General features: G+C 38.3%; 3 protein-coding genes across 4 annotated transcripts in view; all 3 read right to left on the bottom strand.

Moving 5' to 3' along the window:
- Nucleotides 1-1,130: 1,130 nt before the first annotated feature.
- On the bottom strand, nt 1,131-9,766 carry LOC149681539 (uncharacterized). Of its 2 annotated transcripts, XR_016365439.1 has the most exons (7): nt 9,625-9,766; nt 8,051-8,224; nt 7,561-7,782; nt 6,419-6,511; nt 5,841-5,978; nt 1,443-1,821; nt 1,131-1,363 (listed from the first exon to the last, which is right to left on the bottom strand). XR_016365439.1 is itself a non-coding variant. In XM_089834229.1 (6 exons), exons 1-6 carry the CDS (start codon nt 9,625-9,627, stop codon nt 1,726-1,728), a joined length of 726 nt encoding a protein of 241 aa, XP_089690355.1. In that variant the 5' UTR covers nt 9,628-9,766; the 3' UTR covers nt 1,131-1,725. The 2 variants fall into 2 exon arrangements, 1 of the variants encoding a protein (XP_089690355.1); XM_089834229.1 differs by having other exon boundaries at nt 1,131-1,821.
- Nucleotides 9,767-9,787: 21 nt separating this feature from the next.
- Nucleotides 9,788-20,565, bottom strand: part of LOC149681523 (centrosomal protein of 290 kDa-like) — a 249,160-nt gene continuing 238,382 nt past the window's right edge. The window contains exons 43-45 of the mRNA XM_089834228.1: nt 10,220-10,348; nt 10,021-10,134; nt 9,788-9,940 (exon numbers count right to left, since the gene is read on the bottom strand). Coding sequence (XP_089690354.1) covers nt 9,833-9,940; nt 10,021-10,134; nt 10,220-10,348 — 351 coding nt within the window. The 3' untranslated portion in view covers nt 9,788-9,832. The remainder of the gene's footprint in view (nt 9,941-10,020; nt 10,135-10,219; nt 10,349-20,565) is intronic.
- Nucleotides 11,544-16,623, bottom strand: LOC149681538 (uncharacterized). Its single transcript, XM_089834227.1, has 2 exons — nt 15,369-16,623; nt 11,544-15,278 (listed from the first exon to the last, which is right to left on the bottom strand). Exons 1-2 carry the CDS (start codon nt 15,508-15,510, stop codon nt 12,658-12,660), a joined length of 2,763 nt encoding a protein of 920 aa, XP_089690353.1. The 5' UTR covers nt 15,511-16,623; the 3' UTR covers nt 11,544-12,657.

Raw genomic sequence — 20,565 nt, 5'->3', positions numbered from 1 at the left:
CAATGCAAGGAGACTCAAACCAGTTTAGAAATATCCAGTGGCGTCGCTAGGCCTTTTCAAACTTAGCCCCCCCCCCCAAAAAAATAATCCGTAAACCCTACCAAAAATTGCTGTTAGCAACCCAAAATTCTGTAGCAATATGTAAAATATTTTCAATATCAAACAGAAAAATTTTGAAGAAAAAAAACAGATAGAGACAAGTAAAATGTTTCACGTTCTTGCGATGGGAGTCCCAAACGTGTGGACTAAAAGCTAACCAAAACTAAATCCTTCATAATCGGTTCCGTAGTCTTTATCAATAAAAGGTTGTATATCTTTAAAATACGAATAATTTCACGTTGACATAAATTTACGAATAGTTTTAAAGGTCTACACATTTTCCAATGAACCCATTATGTAATTTTTAGCCACATCGTAGTATTCGATAGGCTCTTAGTTTGACCCGAGCCGTAGTAGCTGTAGTAGTTGTGGGCGGGGTTGTCGCTTTCGTTATCGTCAAATTTTAGCTTAAATGGAACTCGATAGTACCTCAACCCACCAATAGGGGAAGCTGAGCCCAGTTAGAGATTTTTTAATAATAAAAGTTTTTCACACCGCACCCGGGAATTGAACCCGGCTGGCTGGCGCAGCAGTAAGATACGCTAACACTTCCGATTTTTTTAGGGTCTTTGAATTTTTTTCGTTTTATGTGCTAATTAAATAGATAACGATGTGGCTACTATTAAGTCCCAGCCCCTGGGCCATCTTGTTTATATTAAGTTCTTATAATAACTTTAAAATAGTTTGCCAAGATTTAGCCCCCCCCAAATTTCAAACCCTAGCGACGCTACTGGAAATATCTGATGTAGGCCTAGCATGTCAGTTTGGAAGAATCGAAGTTGATGATTGCTAATGCTCACAGCATGAAGCTACAATGGTAGAAATTTAAAGTCAAGTGGTTCTAGCTGACTTTGAGGAAATAACTAACCAAGAAACCCAAACTTTATTTAGAATGGTTAAAAGATTTCAGCTATAATCAGTCTAGTATGATTTAGATAAATACCAAACTTCATTTAAAGAAAAAATAATTATCTGAAAACATTTAGTGAGCAGATAAACACTTACTTATAAGAAATTAGAAAATAAAATGAAGGGTGCACAAGATTTTCAAGTTTTTATTTGACATTTACTTTGGAATCCCGTACAAATTTTGTTTTCTTGAAATCATCAATGAATTTTACCCCATGTAGTAATTTGAAACTGCTGACTGCTGCTATATTTGTATTTCAAATAAATTATGATATTTGAGACCAGGCTACTAGTTTTATAACGGACGGAGTTGACACACGTGCAGGTGTCTTGACACACCAGTCGGATGACTAGACTATACATACCATCATAAGTTTATAAGATATGTTCCATAAGCATAACACTACCTATGCTTCGTAATGCTAGAGACTTACTAGGAGCTAGTTCGAGAACGACAAGCGAGAATTGACTACACTCGGTTTCGCAATCCATCTTCCTATTTAGTCTGTACTAAGCCTTTGACAGCGCCTCACCAGGCGTGGCTTTACGACAATCTATGACGTTTCATCTACGTCACTTCACGACAAGCTCTCAGTAAACAGTGACAAACTTATGGAAAATATTTTAATAACTTATGATACAGTTGATATTTTGGCAATATGAAAATGTAAAATAGTTTTTCGAGAGAATTATCTGACTGACTAGTCAAGTAGGAGATCAGGTATCTTCTTTTAATTCGTTTATTCTTATTTGCACTCTCATTTCAGCATTTTCTCTTAATAGTGTCTCGTATATTGTGTCTCTTTCTTTAGTCTGAAAAAGATAAATATTTAAATCAGTATAATATTAATTATGACTTAAATTAAAGTTTGCACAGATGGCCTAATGGAGCAAGGCATCAAATTATTTTCATTTAAGAGTAGCTTAAAGCAAGTTTGGGAATTGGTTTAGTTTAAACAAATGGCACTATATGCTCCCATAATCGAGGGGTGGAGATTAGCAAAGGCTACTTATAACTCCACCCTCCTAGACGAGTTCTGATTGGTTCCAGCCTTTGGAAAGGTAAAATTGGTCTTTAAACGGCATCTAGTGGCAAACTAAATCACAACCATAAAGTTATGGTTGCTTTTACAGCATTGAGCTATTGGACACGTTTGCAAAAGTCGACCAAAGCAGGAAACCAATCAGAATTCATCTACAAGGGCAAAACTAACACTAGCCTTTGGTAGGCTTAGCGGACCAGTCAACTTCCCCCTAGACTATGTGAGCATCTAGTGGCAAACTAACCACAACCATAAAGCGGAGCCTCCGAGATATCTAGGCCCGTGCCTATTAGAGGACTGCAAAGGCTTTGGGAAAACTCCAACTCCATAGAAAGCCACGGGACTCCCTCATTTTTGGTCGGAGTTGGAGTTGGGTAAAATAAATAATTTGGCTTTGGATGGCTTTGGGAATATTATCCCTGAAATGGAACGGAGTCGGAAGGGAGTGGAAATATTTCGTAAACTTATACGGGAGTCGGTCGGGACTGGATTATTGTTGGATTCAGGTGGCTTTGGCTGTCGTTGGCATTTATAGTATCCAAATGGAGTTGGTGGCATTGAGAGCCAGCCTTATTTTATTCAACTGGAGTTGGGTGGCATTAGTGATATTAGTAAATTTTTCCTCTTTGAATTTCCCACGCGGTTGTTTTGGCGCAAGCGGGATGCATGAAGTTCAACCCACGGGCCACTAAACTAAGAGGACATTTCAGCTCTGCTATCGGACGGCGCTCAAGCTAAACGGTTTTTACTAGTGTCGCCTCTAGCGGTAGTTTTTAAAAAGCGGAACTACGTCATTTCGGTAACAAGGCAAGTGAGGCTGGAAAACAATATTTTTAGAGTAGTATTGAGTAAAGCTTACCATCTGTCTTTTTAAGACATAGCTGGCTTTGAAAAAAATCGTCTTTTAAATGTTTAGAACACAGGAATGTATTAGGTCCAATGTCATCTACTGTAAATCCGTTCTTATACTTTGCTAGCCAGTTTACCGATTGAATGCAATATACTTGTTAAGTTTTATTTTAAAACCAAGCTGCTTGCATATGAGGCTTAGTGCTGTAGCGAATATCACTGTTGCAGTTAGGGAATACACAATGCTTTACACCCATTATAAATAATAGAGTTAAATTAAGAAGTAAACTTCAAAATAAAAAGCGAGACAGGCTATTATAATAGTAGCAGAAGACAGACTGGAAGAGTCAAAGTTCGTGTAATTAATCTATTGTACGATAGATGGCGTTGCGGTACGTGTTACACGTTCCGGTTCGACCCCCTTTTCCCCTCCTAACTCACATAGGTGCCCGTTTCTTTGAAGAGGCAAACCGTTCGTATAGGCAAAGCTAGAGCTGAAATGTCCTCTTAGTTTAGTGGCCCGTGTTCAACCCCACACAGACGGCACATGACGGTCGCGGCTGGTACAGCCGTCCCTCCACAAAAAAAAACAAACAAATTCATTGCTGTGCGAGAGAAAACGAAACTAAAACTATTTGTTCTTTTTAAGTTAGAGAGTCATAAATTTTTCCGTCGCCTTAGATTAAACGTAAAAAGGAAAACTACAATTATAAACAATGTTCGAGTTTATAAAAAAAATAATTGAAAAAATGCAGTGGGATAACGTTTTAAAACCTTCATAATATACAGGGTGGCTTCGGTATTTGTGGCCAATAGCTTCTATGGGATAGTATTATTCCACTGAAAATAGTATGTTTCCTACCATATTGTGTTGCAGGATTGATAACGTGAATAATAGATATGTAATGAAATAGACTGCTGTAATCGAAATTATGTTTAACGTACTGCCTACAGTTTAAAGGGAGGGTGAAGTTGAAAATCAAGTGATTTTTTATCGATTTTTCTACTAATTATAAGACCAGTCTGCATAGTCAAACATCCAGGAAATACTTAAGAATGATTTTAAAATTCAAATTAGGTTCAGATTTTAAGGATAATTTTAAAGAAGGTCCTCCGGCCAATCGCGTAACGTGCTGCCTTTTTATTAACAAAATTCTCGTGGTATGTTACGTGTTGAATGAAATTTATCACGAGATTTGATAAAATTCGCGCGCGACGTGATAATCATGGCGCGAGACACGGAGCGTGCCACGAGAATTTTGTTAATAAAAAGGCAGCACGTTACGCGATTGGCCGGAGGACCTTCTTTAAAATTATCCTTAAAATCTGAACCTTATTTGAATTTTAAAGTCATTCGGAAGTGTTTCCTGGATGTTTGACTATGCAGACTGGTCTTATAATTAGTAGAAAAATCGATAAAAATCACATTATTTTCTAATTCACCCTGCCTTTAAACTGTAGGCAATACGTTAAACATTATTTCGATTACAGCAGTCTATTGCATTACATATCTATTATTCACGTTATCAATCCTGCAACACAATATGGTAGGAAACATACTATTTTCAGTGGAATAATACTATCCCATAGAAGCTATTGGCCACAAATACCGAAGCCACCCTGTATAAGTTCATAATATACCACACGGCCGGCTGGGAAACGTTGGGGTAAATATAAATGAAAATTGGTTAGGTTAAATGCTTTGTGTTTGGAGTAAGAAAGTTTGTTGAAGCTCTCATTAACTTTCGCAGAGATGGGAAAACTTGTCGGATATCTCATTAGTTTGGTCAAGGATTATAAAACTTGTCGGATTTCTCATTGGCTTTGGCAGGGATTATTAGAAAACTTGTCGGATTTCTCATTGGCTTTGGCAGGGATTGGAAAAATTGTCAAATTTCACATTGGCTTCGGCAGGGATTGGAAATATTATTGAATTTATCAATTGGCTTTGGTAGGGATTGGAAAGATTTTTAAATCTGTCAATCGGCTTTGGCAGGGATTGGAATTCGTGTGAAACTTCACAATTGGCTTTGGCAGGGATTCAAAAATGAAATGAACTTTAGTGTGTCGTTAGGGAGGAGTTGAAAATATAACAATGGCGTTAGGGTGGCAGTGGCGTTTGTGAAAATTTTACCATTGGAGTTGGCAGGCTTTGGGAATGACTTTTTTCAGTTTGCAGCCCTATAGTGCCTATCGCGAAGCGAGAATATTTTTTTAACTAATTTAGTTCGCTGTTTCTCGCTTGGGGGCGCTTTTAGTACCGTAACACAAAAATAAGTTCAGCCTCGTGATCCCGTCGACTGCTACAATATTCGGGCAAGGCATAGACGTAGACCGGTGAAGCCGAGGTCGGGGATAGTAAAAAAAAACGTTTTAGAAAATATCCGAAGACCTTTATTAAACAATCATTCCAAAGAAGTAAAGGATAAAAAAGCTAAGGTTAAAAAAATGAAAGGCTACGAAGGAGTAAAAAAAACTCTTATGGTATAATAAAACTGTGAATTAGCAACTTCAAGAAGTTTTGTTTTACTAAAAAAACAACGATGTTAAAATCTCATAATTAATTTTGTTGTCCACACAATCTAACCAAAAGATTCAATAAAAAGTAAATAGCCCTTAAAACAATTACTTTAATTTAAGGGTGAAACCTTTCTCTTTCATAAAATTTTATAATTGGCCCCTAAAATATCAGCGACAATTTATGGAAGACCCCCTTCGCAACGGTCATTAAAGCGCCATCTAGTACACATATTGGGTGAAAGCATTTCCTCTATGAAACTGGATATTTCCCGACATAAAAATCGACACGCACGGGCCTAGATCATTTCGGAGGCTTCGCATAAACTTATGGTTGCATTTACAATGTTGGGCGATTGGATGTGTTAGCAAAACTCGACCAAAATCCTGGAACAATATTGGGGGAAATGATTTAATAAATACCTTTATCAATTCCGGTTCATGATGTAAAAGCCTTCCTAGTAGTTCTTGATTTTCATTTTCCAGCTCCACATTTTTTTCTTTCAGGGCTTTAATGGCGTCTTCAGGATCCACCATTGAAAATTTTTCAAGAGATTCAATCTTAATGAAAAATGCAGTTTAGTGTTAGACCACCTTGTCTTCTTAAGACGGAACATCTGGTATGTGGTGGATTGGCAACTTTGAAGCCTATCTAACATTTTTGGATGCTCACACCAGATGTTCTGTCTTAACCCTATATCAAAGCACATGATAACATGATACTGCGGCCCCCTTTTGGAAAAATGTCTATTGAATGTATGTGTTTTATCGTGTGTCCATGTTGAAACCTAATACATTGCTTGTAACACGATAATGTCGCACTAACATTTTGAAATTTTTTGTACACTATGTGTTTACCAATAGACCTTCACAAAAAAATCCATATGTTGCCAGACTTAAAAGCAGAGACTAAGGGTGTTTTCCCTTCCGCGAAAGGAGTTTAAAGAAAGGCTTGTATGGTGCACCTTCAGAAAAGTGTACAATGATAAAAGATTTGTTACCTTAATTTTTAACTGAGCTATCTCCATCCTTAAACGTTCTTCTTTTTCCGCCTGCTCTTTTGTTACTGTGAATACCCGATGATATTTATTCTTCTATAATAAAATATTTTCAATCACATTTCATTATATGGCGATATATTGCATTAGAATGTTCTTTTGAAAATAGGGAGTGGGCCAAGAGATGAAAATCGGACCACTCTGGCCTCTCCCAATAAAGGACTTTTGACTCAAGTAGATGGGTCAAAAAGTTGAGTCAGCAAAAATTGGTCAGTGATCAAGTTTTAATCTGGGTGATTCAACTTGTCCCCAACCAGTCCGAGAAAATCAGTTTATTAATAGCTTGAACCATAAGCATGAAACTCTCCATTTAAGCCATGTAAACAGCATTTTCTTCCATTGAAATTTGTAAAAAGTTTCTAATGCCACCTATTAAGAGTTTTTGGCGTTAAAAAGATGAAATATTTGTTCAGAAAATTTTCAAATTTTATATTGTACTTAAATAGTTAAAGGTCTATAAGTTATTATTATGATAATTATAACTGATTAAGTACATGTCAAAATTATCATAATAAATAATAGATGGTGCGAGATTTTGACGAACGAGGCCAGCGCCTATACTGGTACGAGGTATGGAGTATCTTGTGTCTCTACGGGCGCGGCTATATTTCCCCGGCCCATCGTGCCTTTCGCGGACATCTTAGGTGGCGGCGGCCGTTTCGCCCCCCCCCCTTTTACTCGTAGTACCGAAACTTCTCCCACGGGGCGTAAAAGCGTAAGCTCGTCAAATTTGGGAGCAAATGCTGTAGGATGAAAATGTACTACGTTTCATACTTATAGGGAGCTATATATTATTTTCTTATGCTTGAACTAGTTTTTAAGTTCAAGAAGTGGGGGTTACTGGTCCACGTGACCAGTTTATCAATTTCAAATCTATACGAAAACTAATGTGGGACCAGTCCAAGGGACCACTTTATTATTTTGGACGATATGGGGGTCACTGGTCCAAAGGACTGGTTCAAAAACTATCCTCATTTCCCACTGCTCCCAACTAGTTTACTCAACTCAAGTTGACTCATCTAAATGAGTCAAAATGTTCTATCGTCTGTAAAGGCCTTTAAGACTGCCAAACTTAATTCACTTACTAATTCTTCCAACTCCTTTTCAAGACCAGATATTTTTTCCTCGTACATCTTGGTAACTACGTAAGTTTTGTATTGTCGCGGAGGCATGGAATGTGGCGTTGGAATTTGTTGCTTTAAACTTTGGATTAGTTTCTCTTTTTCTTCAAGCGCGTCTAAAACTCGACGGTTTTGTTCCGTTAACGTTCTATTCCGCTTGGATAATTGGTCAATTTCACGTTGACACTAGATAAATTAATTGACAACTTCTTCACCTATTTTCTCTTGAAGCAAAGCGCGGGTCCAGCGGATCCCCTACAAGTTGACTTTTCTTACGAACTTCAGTTTTGGCTTGGCGAAGGCATTTGTGGGCGGGATTTAAAAGTGCACTTTTAATCCCACCCCACTAGCCTTTGCCAAGTTAAACCCGGAGTTCAGGAGGAAAGTCAACTTGTAGGGGAACCACGTGACCCGCGCTTTGCTACTATGATGTTGTTATCAAATAAACACATACCTTTTTAACTTCATGTTGAAGTTTCATATTTTCCGAGGCAATTTTGTTAGTTTTGACATCAAGCAATCTATGTATGCTGGCACTACTTGCACATTTAGGGGTTGCGGTTTTGTCGCTTTTATCAACATTGTTATCATTTATATCACTCTGCGATTGATCCAGTATTTTCGGTTCCTGTATTAACAAATGTTTCAAATTTAAATCAGGCTGATATGCTAAATGAATAAGTTTATAAGATATGTTCCATAAGTATAACACTGTTTATACTTCGTAATGCTAAAGACTTAAGCTAGATTCCCACTCGACTGAAAAAACCCGGCGGAAATGACGCAGCCGACGGTAGAAATTTTAACTTACGCCGGCGTCCAGCGGTAGACCGTTCACACTACGGCTGAATTTTTAGTTTGGCGGTAGATATTTTTGGGTCACGGGGCAGATTTGAGTGATTTCCACAACATCTCTTTCGCACTCTGAATTTTTATCTTTGTCCCCTTGTCGCTTCGATCGTACAAGAAGGGATATTTTCTAGCCTCCTCACTAAATTCTTTCCTATTAACATCTAATCTCCTTTAACTTCCATTAGTTTCATTTTTCTTTCTTGGTGGCATGTTTAAGCTAAGCCTTGGTCAACCACAAAAAAATGGCGGCTACAAAATCTATCTCGCGTATGAGTGCGCACTTGAAATTTATGACGTAGTCAGTGAGATAATTTCATTGGCTGAGACACCGGCGTAACGCCGAACACGACCGAAAAAATAGAACCGCGATTCTGTCCGACGAAACCGAAGTTCCGTCGGGGTCGACGCCAAATTTTTTACGTCGAGCCCTAAACGCCGAGTTTCCGTCGTGTTTTCTGCCGAGTGGGAATCCAGCTTTACAGCTCGAGCTAGTTCGAGAACGACAAGCGAGAATTGACTACACTCGGTTAATTTTGCAGTCCATCTTCCTATTTAGTTTGTACTAAGCCTTTGACAGCGCCTCACCAGGCGTCGCTTTACCTCGAATCTATGATGTTTCACCTACGTCACTTCACGGCAAGGGCTCAGTAACCAGTGACAAACTTATGGAACATATCTTATAAACTAATGGTCTCAGGGCCGGAAATAAGCACATTGTCCAATAAAATGTCCCATAATTTTTCTAAGCACTAAAGGGGTGGTTTGACTATGAAGATGCGACATTATTTTTGCACACTCCAGTGGACAATGTCCTATAACTTTTCCAGTCAAAGGGGACGTCACTGGACACATGTCCTATAAGAAGTTTTCTTATTTCCGGCCCTGAATGGTCTTAAGGATAACCCTTTGATTAATAAACTGAAGGACAATGCTATTTATAGTTAAGGGGTCATCCATAAAAACTCTAATCAGAGCTTGAAAACGGTGGCCCTTGGTTCAAAATGTTACAGAAAACGTTCAACTCAAAATGGCCCATAGAACCCACTATACTTCTTCCTACTACCAAATTTTGGAACACCCCATATTTTTTAAGACGTGTACATGTCATCCAATCTAGACTGGACTAGCAATAATTACATTAAAGAAATTATTTTACTTTGATATTTGATTGTTCACCATTTGAGAGCTGTTCAATTATGGCTTCTTTGTTCTTCAAATCTGATTTCAGAACATTGATTAAGCCTTCCAAGGTAGATATCTGCACCTTGTAACGAGGAACATCAATTTTCAGTTGCTCCAATTCAACCTTTAGTTCAAAATTTTCCTCCGACAGTTTCAATACCTGACAAAATGGAAATTAAAAATATGCGCTTCAGTTCTGAAATTAACAGCTATGCAAAACCCTTGCATGTTTTTGAAGATTATTAATTTTAACAGAGGAGCTGACTGAAGGGTCATCATTGAAAATATCTCTAGTGGCTCGGGCCATAGTCTAAAAATAATGGTTATATTTTAACATATGCATAGTAGTTAAAAGCATTTGTCGTCTGTGGTTTAGTTCATCGTTTATACCTCTCTGGATACTGTATATTTCGCCAACTGCTTTTCTAGTTGATATATTTTATCCACAAAAATTTTGTTTTTTGTTTTCAATTCTTCCAATTCATCCGGTTTTCTTCCGGTAGTCTTAATAAAATAGTTAACTCATATTTGAAGTTGCAAAGATAGTGCTTGCTAATTTCTAAATTTAGCTTCATAACTTGGATTTTACCTTTTGTTCAAGTTGCTGTAACTTTTTCTTTAGTTCTTCAACTTGTGCCAATTCTGGTGGATGCGCTTTAACCAACAATGCTTTTACTCTGTTCTCCAGAAGGGTTCTTTCCTTGTTCAATTTTATCAACTATGAAACAGAAACATATAATCGTTTATGGGCATGCCACAATTATGGATAGTTTTTACTAATGACAAGACGCTAAAGCACTGTCAACCAAATTAGTCCAGTCCCTATTCAAACTAAACTGCTAACCAATTGATACCTAAATGGATTGGCAGCACTGCCGACTGGCAAAACGAAACCAAAGCGTGGGTCCTATTATAAAGAAGGCAGGGCGTAACGCGATTGGTCGGAGGTCCTTATTTCCAATTATTCAGAAAATCTGAACCTAATTTTAATTTTGAAATCATTCGGAGATATTTCCTGGATGTTTCACTGCGAAGACTGATCTGTAGAGGAATCGATAAAAAATCACTTGATTTTCCACTTCACCCTCCCTTTAAGAAGTATAAGCAAGGAAGATAGAGATAGGGAAGTTTCGTGTAACGCTATAACTCCGGTCGCCCAAAAATCCCGTTTTCTTCTTGGATGTGCAATTGTGCATGTGCGCACGCGCCGCACATCGTGCTGAGGATAGGCGGCACTACCGGTTTCCTGCGCAGTTCAAACAACCGCCGAATATAAGTCATGTGACCTGCTACATTTCGTGAAGAGAGATTCCTATAGTGACCAAACTTCCCTATCTCCATCTTCCTTGGTATAAGTTTAATATATACACGTTTGAACACAAGTTATCTTACACGTTAGAGAAGGAATATGTATCTATACCGTGCATTTAGTTTCGATCCAGATTAATACGCCCTCTAGTGCACATTTTTCGACTAAAAATTAAGACCCATACAGAAGAATACGGAACTCTTCTTCAATAACATGTGAAACTTGAACACAACAAAATCCGCTACCATAGCAACCAAATTGATTTTTGGGATATGGTATTCACTCAACCATTTAAAACAAGTCGATCTCGGCTGTGGATTAATTTAAATCAATACCACTAGATGCTCCCATAGTCGAGGGGTGGAGTTGACAGGCCCACTAACCTTAGTTAAGGCTAGCTTTAGCTTCGCCCTCTTGGACCAATTTTAATTGGTTCCTGCCTTTGGCAAGTTAAATTTTAGGTGTGTAGAAGATTAGCCAGCAATTTAGCGGCGAAACTGGAGCCAAAAACGCTCAAGGCATTAGTTGGCCTTCACATTGACAGCTCTATGGAAATGTTGGCTTCTGTGGCGCCCCTAACATGCTGGCTTGTCTTCTACCCTTACGAAAATAAATCGGTCTAAACAAGGTCTATTCTTGCACTTTAAACACTAAAAGAAGTCTTATTTTGTTCTTGATTGGTCTAAGTTAAAAATAGGGATGATCGAAGGTTTGTTTTAGGCGATTATAAGACCTCTATTTAGCTTTAGTTGTTAGATGTTCTTAATTTAAGATCCATTTAAGGCTTATGATACGTCTTTGCATGGTCTAAGCCAAGTGCAATTCTGGATTCCCTACATTACAGACCAACTTAGAGGTCTTCATTCTTTCTTTTTCCAAGAGGTTCTTCAGTCCGGTCTAACATTAAGATGTTTAAGACGTCTTAAAGACGCCTATGTTCAGTGTTACAGATGACATCTAATATCGGTTGCCCTTGTAGACCAACTTGGAGGTCTTCATTCTTTCTCGTTCCAAGATGTTCTTCAGTCCGGTCTAACATTAAGACGTTTAGACGTCTTAAAGACGCCTAGGTTCAGTGTTACAGATGACATCTAATATCGGTTGCCCTTGTAGACCAACTTAGAGGTTTTCATTCTTTCTCGTTCCAAGATGTTCTTCAGTCCGGTCTAACATTAAGACGTTTAGACGTCTTAAATACGCCTATGTTCAGTGTTACAGATGACATCTAATATCGGTTGCCCTTGTAGACCAACTTAGAGGTCTTCATTCTTTCTCTTTCCAAGAGGTTCTTCAGTCCGGTCTAACATTAAGACGTTTAGACGTCTTAAATACGCCTATGTTCAGTGTTACAGATGACATCTAATATCGGTTGCCCTTGTAGACCAACTTAGAGGTCTTCATTCTTTCTCGTTCCAAGATGTTCTTCAGTCCGGTCTAACATTAAGACGTTTAGACGTCTTAAATACGCCTATGTTCAGTGTTACAGATGACATCTAATATCGGTTGCCCTTGTAGACCAACTTAGAGGTCTTCATTCTTTCTCTTTCCAAGAGGTTCTTCAGTCCGGTCTAACATTAAGACGTTTAGACGTCTTAAAGACGCCTAGGTTCAGGGTTAAGGATAACGCCGTAAGCTGCAATTCCTTATGGACGCAGAAATTCATCATCAAAGAACGTAATTAATACACATATTTTTAGATGCCTTTGTTTATTCATGATCTATTCATATTCCAAAACGTTAACAAAGTCATTTAGAAACATATCATCCCCAACCCAAACAGAAATCAGTTGCGAATTAATATTATTGACAGAAAGTATTTCTGTGCCATCATTTCTAGTGTAAACAACCTTTTTTATGTGATGTAGTCTACAATCTAGGAAGGCTAGGTCTCCAACCGTTGTAAAGCAATCATCAACTATCAGCTTCTTAACAATAGCAAAATATTCTGGGGTTCGGTTGAAGGGGGGTTCGTGTTTAAGAAAAGAAATAATTTCTCCATAATCTACGCCACCGTCGCTATTTTGGTATGCAATGAAACAGTTGTTATGTCTTTTCATTCTTTCATAACCTTTCGCAACATAAAGCGTGTTTTTAATTCTCAATCTATAAAAATATTTGCATACGCCAACAGGACCAAAAGTAGATAGGAAAAACCTTACGTTATTTGGGAGTACACAAATATTTTTATATGTACCTATGACGTGCATCATATTTGAAATTGTGTCATTTTGTCGCAATCTTTGAACGTGACACGCCAGTTTGTTACAAAATATGGATAAAGGTGTTAACGGCTCTAAATCTTTAACTAAATCTGGAAGTTTAAAAAAATAGCAAATTTTGTCAGCTATCTGTTTTCCAGATGATTGTGTTCCATGGACAAATTTTAGTAGCTGACCATTTATTGATTCATACGGAAAACAGGACGTTACCCATAGTGGACCCAAGCATTTGCAACTTTGGGGTAGATGAAGTAGTAGATGGACAGTCATCGACATATTATGTTTGCCATATAAGTTTTCAAATAACAAAACGTATGAACATAACATTTTTTCCGTGCCGATCAGAGTTTCTTTAGTAATAGTAGCCATACTAAGATTGTAAATAGATTTAACTAATAGTAAATGATGATTAAAATATTCTAAAGGCATAACTCCATGCAAAACCGGTATGGAAAAATAAAGCAACCAGTTCTTCAACTCGGAAGCTTTCCATTGTGACAGGTTTGAAATTGACTGCGGTACTCTCTGAATCATGGTAGGGGGTTTAATTTGTAATAGTCGGGAATCAACAATCTCAACAAACCGTGAAATAGAGTAAGGAAAAGCGTTGTATTTTGTGTCAAACCATAACCCTAAAAGCTTGCGGGTAACCCCTTGGTATACAGTATGCATTACATCTATAGCAGTGCCCCAGATTATGTCCGGGACTAAAGACGTTAAAAGAGATGGTCCTTTTACCCCCATGATGTCGCTTTCATTTAATGCAATAACATTTCTAGCATATTCAACGGTATTTACATGAGTTCTAATGGGCCCATTTTTACGAATCACATCGTAGGGGTAAATGTGTTTCCTTCCTGTTCCAAAAGGTGGTGCTAGTTCTAGTGTTTCCCCTGGTTGTTCGCAAAAATGACAACCATACTTTCCATTGTACTGTTTCATATTTAGGATAGCAGCTTTTGCTGGTAAATCACACGTTCCCGCCACTAAAAAAGCTCTAACATTTATTGGGTCAACCCTATCAGGAATCGAAACATCATACCCGATACTTAAATCCCTTATATGATCGAATTGCTGTTTCAGAAAAACATTCATATCAGGTTTCTTACTGCCTATCCAAACGGCTGGTACAAGGATGTTACTCAAAATAACTCTTTCGCGGTATGGCAATTCATTTATCGTTAGGTATAGGGGCCAGATACTAACATTTGAAGACTCAAACAATGGAACCCCATCTGTGTACCACATACATGTAATAGTCAGGATGCCATCGTTCATTAAATTTTGATTAACCCTCTTGTAAACATCCCCATCATATATGTCGTCAATACTACTGGGGTCACTTTTATTTCTGCGAAATCGATGCTCTAATTTCCTTAAAAACCCTTCTCGTGAAAAGAGACTTTGAAGTTGATACTTCAGTGGTATTTCTACCATGTAACAAGTGCTGTTTTTATCTTTTACATTGGCATCGCAACTTAAACACGATTCATTATCGAGGGTTCTATCTATAACGTTGCAACAATTTTTGCAAAACGTTGTTTGTTGTACGTTAAAGTCTTTAGCTTTGAGGTACTTCGTAAAGAAATATTTTGTACGAATGCACTGGTTTGGTGTTTTGCAGTGAAGATGAATTAATGTTAGTAGATCTGATAAACATTCTCCGGTCAGAGAATGCTTCAGTGAAAACAGCAGAATACTTAGCAGGCTTTCTTTAATTGTTATTGGCGCTCCGATATATATCGATTCGTCAAGTGAATCAGACTCATATTCCCCACCTAAGTATTGGTCGTCGTCACTATCTGTTGCATTGTCCGAAAGCACTCCTTCCATAGGTTCAACTCCACTTCCGTCATCTTCATTTGAGATTTCAGAATTAGACTCGGAATCTCGATTAAAATGATGAGGGGAATTTTCTCGACTTCGCTCTTGGTGAACCTGATCATCAAGGAATAGATCTCCTTCTCCTTGCTCGACGTTGCCATCATTTCGTTCTTCTTCTAAGTTTTCATTCTGAAACCTATTTGCAATGTTGTCCTGCAGTTCGACTGGTTCGTTCTCAATTTCGTTCTCTCCTTCTTCGGAATCAGCGTATCGATATGCGTTTTCTCTAATAGAGTCTAAACAGGATTATCATCAAAGCGTGTTTAACACAAATTTCGGCCCAAGAGTTTATGCAAATCAATCGCGAAGCGTATAAACAAAATTACCAGAAGTACTTGTCGATGAAGTTGACGACGAACATGATGTATCATCAAAGATACTTTTAGAATCAAAAACAGAGGGACGAAATTTATTAACATGGTCATCTTCGTCGCTTTCACTTCCACGAAGTCTTCTTTTACGCTCCATAAAACTATATTTTTATTGTTCATTAATCCAAAAACACAACGAGAAACTATGAGTAGATGCTAAGGCTTCAACGGTTGCAATAATGAATTTGGCACGTTGTGAGAAATGCCCTAATCATAAGTCTAAAGAAACGTCTTCGTTTAAGATGTTAAACAGTTCTTAAAATACCAGAATACATTTAAACCGATTTCGACGTCATTGAAAAACGTTATAGCTGTGAGAGAGGTACACTTCGATATTCTTTCAGTAGGTTTTAAAAACGTGCCATGGGTGAGCCAAAAATGGAAAAACTCTTAATGATTGCCAATGCAACTACTATCCAGAGTGAAAATGAAGGTAAAGCAAATTAAGTAAATGAATTGTCTACACTTCTTTAAATGAAGCCCATAATCATTCTTGTTTTAGAAGTAGTACATTTGGAAAATAGGCAGGAGAGCAAACCAGGATGCAGTAACTGTACGGTGTTACAACTAAAAATAGCAAAAATGGAGAGTAAAAGAAAAGAAATATTGGGTATGGACGTCTGTTTAAAGATTTATCCATTGTCTGAAACTTAGCGTTTTGAATGCAGATTTGATGGACTATTATGAAAAGAGGGTTAAGGATCTGAAAAACAAACTTGAACTGACAAATAACTCGGATGCTACAAAGTTGATTGAAGAAAACCAAAGTAAGTTATTTTCTAATATCGCATATATCATTTTGAGCACCATAAGAATTTATAAACCGAGAGGTGAAGGGGCTTTATGTTTGTTTTGGAGGTGATACTAAAGGGGTCCCTTCATTTCCAGATCTCGTTAGTAAGATTCATGGTCTAGAAGGTGAGGTTTTGAAACAAAAAACAAAGAAAAAATGTCTGAAAGAGGAATTGAAACGAGTTCGTGGGATCTCCGATAGACAAACGGCCCTAATTTTACGCTTTGAAAATATGTAAACATAAAGCAATTTAAGTAATAAACATTGGTGTATACATTCTTTACGTTTACATTTATTTCTTATTTAGTTGCAAATACGACCTAAAATATTTTCCACACTTTTTTAACACTTAATCTCAATCCATTGAATGTTGTAATAAAGCAGCATTAAACTCGAATAAATTTTCCGTTCGAGCCGCTTAAAGGGGAACTCTGCTCGGTTGGCGCCCCTTTAGTGAAACTTTCCTGTGTAGCTCCAAACGCCGAGAAAATGTGCTGCCGCCTAGGCGAAAAAGCTTGCAACTCAGTTTATTTCTAACGAATTTTCTAGTCCCCCTTTCCCCCATCCGTTACCGCACCAACGACGAAGCCACGCTTCCTTTAATTTCGCCAAACCCCCCTCCCCCATGGATGATGCCCGCGCCACGTGACCGTTGATGGTAGGGATAGCTTAAGAATGTTAAACGGGGGACGAAAAACGCCAGACTGGGTTTTCTTTTTGCCCCTATATAGAGTAGTGGCACTCCATGTTAATTTCTCATAGAGCGTAACGTAGCCAAAGGCAGGGAGGTGCCATTACTCTATAGTCTTACTGCCATGATTATCCTGGGGACTGCGGTACCAAGAAGGGGTTCGGAGTTTTAAGAGGGCAAAGGTTTAAACTGAAACCCCCTAACATTGCAATACTATTAAGTTTTTTCTCTGTAAGAAGGAGGTACCTCCCCCCCTTTTTTTTCAAATAAGGGCAGGGTAGCTTCGACCACCTGAATAGTTTTACAACCAATCACCTATAGTTGATTCCTTTATTCCCTTTTCCCAATGCCATACACACGCCTTTCAATCCATTTTCTCACTCTCTATGTGCTAAAGGCTAGTAGCTTTGAATAGAAAGGTCTTTTATAAAGATACACTATTTTTTTCGATTCGATATTTTTAACTTAAAATGAAACTATGGAGACAAATATCTATACTCCTGTTTATCCGCACTTGAGAAACCGTACTTGCCATTATATATTGGCTAATGCTCCTCAACTTTTACAATAGAGCTATTTCAGTGGGGGAAAAATTTCGTCTGCTACGAAAATTGGGCCTGCCTTTGGCGGACCAGGGCGGCCATTTTGTGCAGATTTTCTCTATGGGCAAATAGCATTGGTGACGTAGCCATTACCCCCTCTGAAATAGCTCTATACTGTCAAGTGAGGTTGAACAAGAGTATATAATGAGCATTTTTATTTATTTCTTGGAAAAACTGAAAAAGTACATTGGTTTGAACGTTCTTCAAACGAAAGGGACGTGATCCTTCTTTATATCCTGTGAACACCTGACGTGAAATGATTTGGTTATCCCGATCTAATTCCTTATATCGTGTGATAATTGCGAAGTGTTTCGAACATACTTCTTTCTGAAATGAAATGACTCGTTAATCGCTTTACAATTACCTTTGCCATGTGTAATTGGCGAGTTGTTCTGGGTACAAGTGGCGATTAAATAATGTTATAATCACTGCAGTAACCATAATAGTGAGTAGCCCCTCGACGAGACAGAATTCTATCTCCATTTCTTCGGTGACCACATTCCAATGCACCTAAACATTTCCTTTATCTCCTTTTAAAATAATGAACGAATGAACTTGTATTCAAGGTTTATGATTTCTCAATTCCGCGAATTTCCCCTCTCCTATGACTATAACAGCATAGTACAAAAAAAAGAAAAATTCCAAGAATAAAAGAAGTTCCCAGGTGCGAAAAAGAAAAACCGCTCCTCGCTGTCACGAAAGAATGAGGAAAAAGGGTGCAAAATGGACTGCAAGGTTTTGCGCTATAGGCGAGCTTCATTTATATTGATACGTGGAGTCCAGGTTGAGGGGCAAATAGAGTCTTTGTAACCCACGTGACGCGATTCATCCACTCGTAGGGTATGGTCCTATTTTCAAATTTTAGGCCACCGCCCCCAACGCGAGCGCCATCTAGCGTTCTAGATCGGTAATAAACGTCGCCGACGCTACCTTTAAAAGATCTATAATAATAACCTTTCAAGGGTTGACTGTAGGTCTAAACATTAAAGAGGGAAACCTTTTGCTTAAGTTCCAAAAATAAGAGGCTTCTAGCATAGAAACAGCCGAATTGTTTAAGAAAAGGGCGGGAAATGAACATGCAACTGTAGAAGGTCAAAGGAAACAATATGAAAGCGTGAGAAGGTCTAAAAACCAGAGGTTTCTAGCCTAATAGCGTTTTCCTTTGTGTCCTCGCGGAGCGCTCCCAAGGAGCAATAAAAATGGTAGTTGTAGTTTCCAGCTTCGTTAAAGACTGTTTTTGAAGAATAGGATGTCCTAGTTTTATTCCTCCATGGGAGCGCTCCGCGAGGACCCAAAGGAAAACGTTATAAGAAACAGCCTGACGCATGCGCGGAAGCATGATAAAAAGGCGGGAAATGAACATGTACACTGTAGAAGGGCGAAGGTCGAAAACATGAAAGCGTGAGAAGGTCTAACCCATAGCCCACTCGATCACGCGCGTCACGACCCAAGCTGCACGCGCAGCGTCCGGGATCGCGGATCGAGTGGGCTATGTCTAACTACCAGAGGTTGCTAGCATGGATGAAAAAAAACTAACAGGGATAAATCAAACTCGTAGATTTTACATTACTAAGAGGGAAACACATTTGTTACCAACAAGGCTGCCAGATTTGATTTCGATTTTATTTTTTAGCTCATTTACCGATTCAAATTCGGAAGTAGATTTATAGAAATTTTGCCATCTCGTGGTAACCTCGGGAACTTTAATTTAAAAATGTCGATTCCAACTTTAGACGTTTGAGAATCTTCGTATGATTTGTTAGGGTTGGTAACTTGCATACGTTATATTCAACGTTTTAAAGCTAAAGTTTCGAAACTTTTCGAGTCATTTAAAGTCTTCAACTAAATATTATAAGTTTTTTTTTAATTTCAACAGAAAAATAGCTCTGCGAATAATAGTAGACTTGAAAACTACACTAAGCCTTGACTAGGTATCAGCGGAATCCCGATTCCCGAGCCGCCGGCGGCTAAGCTCCCCGTAGCCGCGGGAATACAAAACATTCCTCGTAAAAAACAGATACACGGCGTCTTAAATAGGCCAAGCAAAAGCTACCCAGATTGATAAGATCTTCGTGCCTTACTCCCAAATAATTTTTCGTATTGTGAATAGTTTTAACTAAAGAATATTTCAGACACTATACTCAATATTTATAGTAGTTCCCTAATTCCAACAGAAAAATAGCTCTGCGAATTATAGTAGACTCGACGAAAACTACACTAAGCCTTGGCTAGGTATCAGCGGTATCCCGATTCCCGAGCCGCCGGCGGCTGAGCTCGCCGTAACCGCGAGAACAGCAAACATTCCCGGTTACGATTACGTGGGCACAAAACGCAGACGAAACAACAACCGACTTGACCCCGTGATTGAATCGGTAAATTGAATGTTTCCGGTTCTTATAATTTCGGCCGCGAGGGTGCGTTTCGAACAAACATTTTACCGCCGTGATTTATCCCTGTTAGTTTTTTTTCATCCATGTTGCTAGCCTAAAAACAGCCCGACGCATGCGTTGAAGTATGATAAAGAGGCTGTTCGAGGCTCGAGCCACAGACAGGTGAGAGCGTGCCGGTGTGCATAACGGTTGTTTCGCTCTTCCATATTCCCGTTTTAAAAGTATCTGTTGGATTCTGTCGGGTATCATCGGATAAATTGTCATAAAAAAAACCAGCATCGTTGGACTAAATTGGACCAAGTAAATATTTTATATTGTTTTAATAGTAAACAGGGAAAAGTACACTTAATATTCTATTTGTGGCATGTAAATATTTATATATATATTACTATAAGGGAAACAAAATATATTTCTATTTTAATACTTTGATTGAGAGTGTCCCCGACATTTGGCAACTATTATGGATGGATAAGGTTAATTATTAAGCCTAACTATGTGATATCTGGTTAGAAATCCATTATTTCTGTTTGTATCCCAAAACATTTAGCCTGGTTTAGACTTAATATTAGTAGCATTGTCAATCCACCTTATTCCCTTTCGCCAGAAGTTAGGCTTAGCTCGGGATTCATGGGGGTGAGTAGCGGGAAGAAATTGGTCTGTCGTCCGCTACAGTACA

The sequence above is a fragment of the Phalangium opilio genome, unplaced genomic scaffold (genome assembly GCF_054372755.1).
Source record: "Phalangium opilio isolate 3A_F unplaced genomic scaffold, DU_Popi_V2 ptg000038l_1, whole genome shotgun sequence".
Taxonomy (NCBI): Eukaryota; Metazoa; Arthropoda; class Arachnida; order Opiliones; family Phalangiidae; genus Phalangium; species Phalangium opilio.
This window is presented reverse-complemented; position numbering and strand designations above follow the sequence as displayed.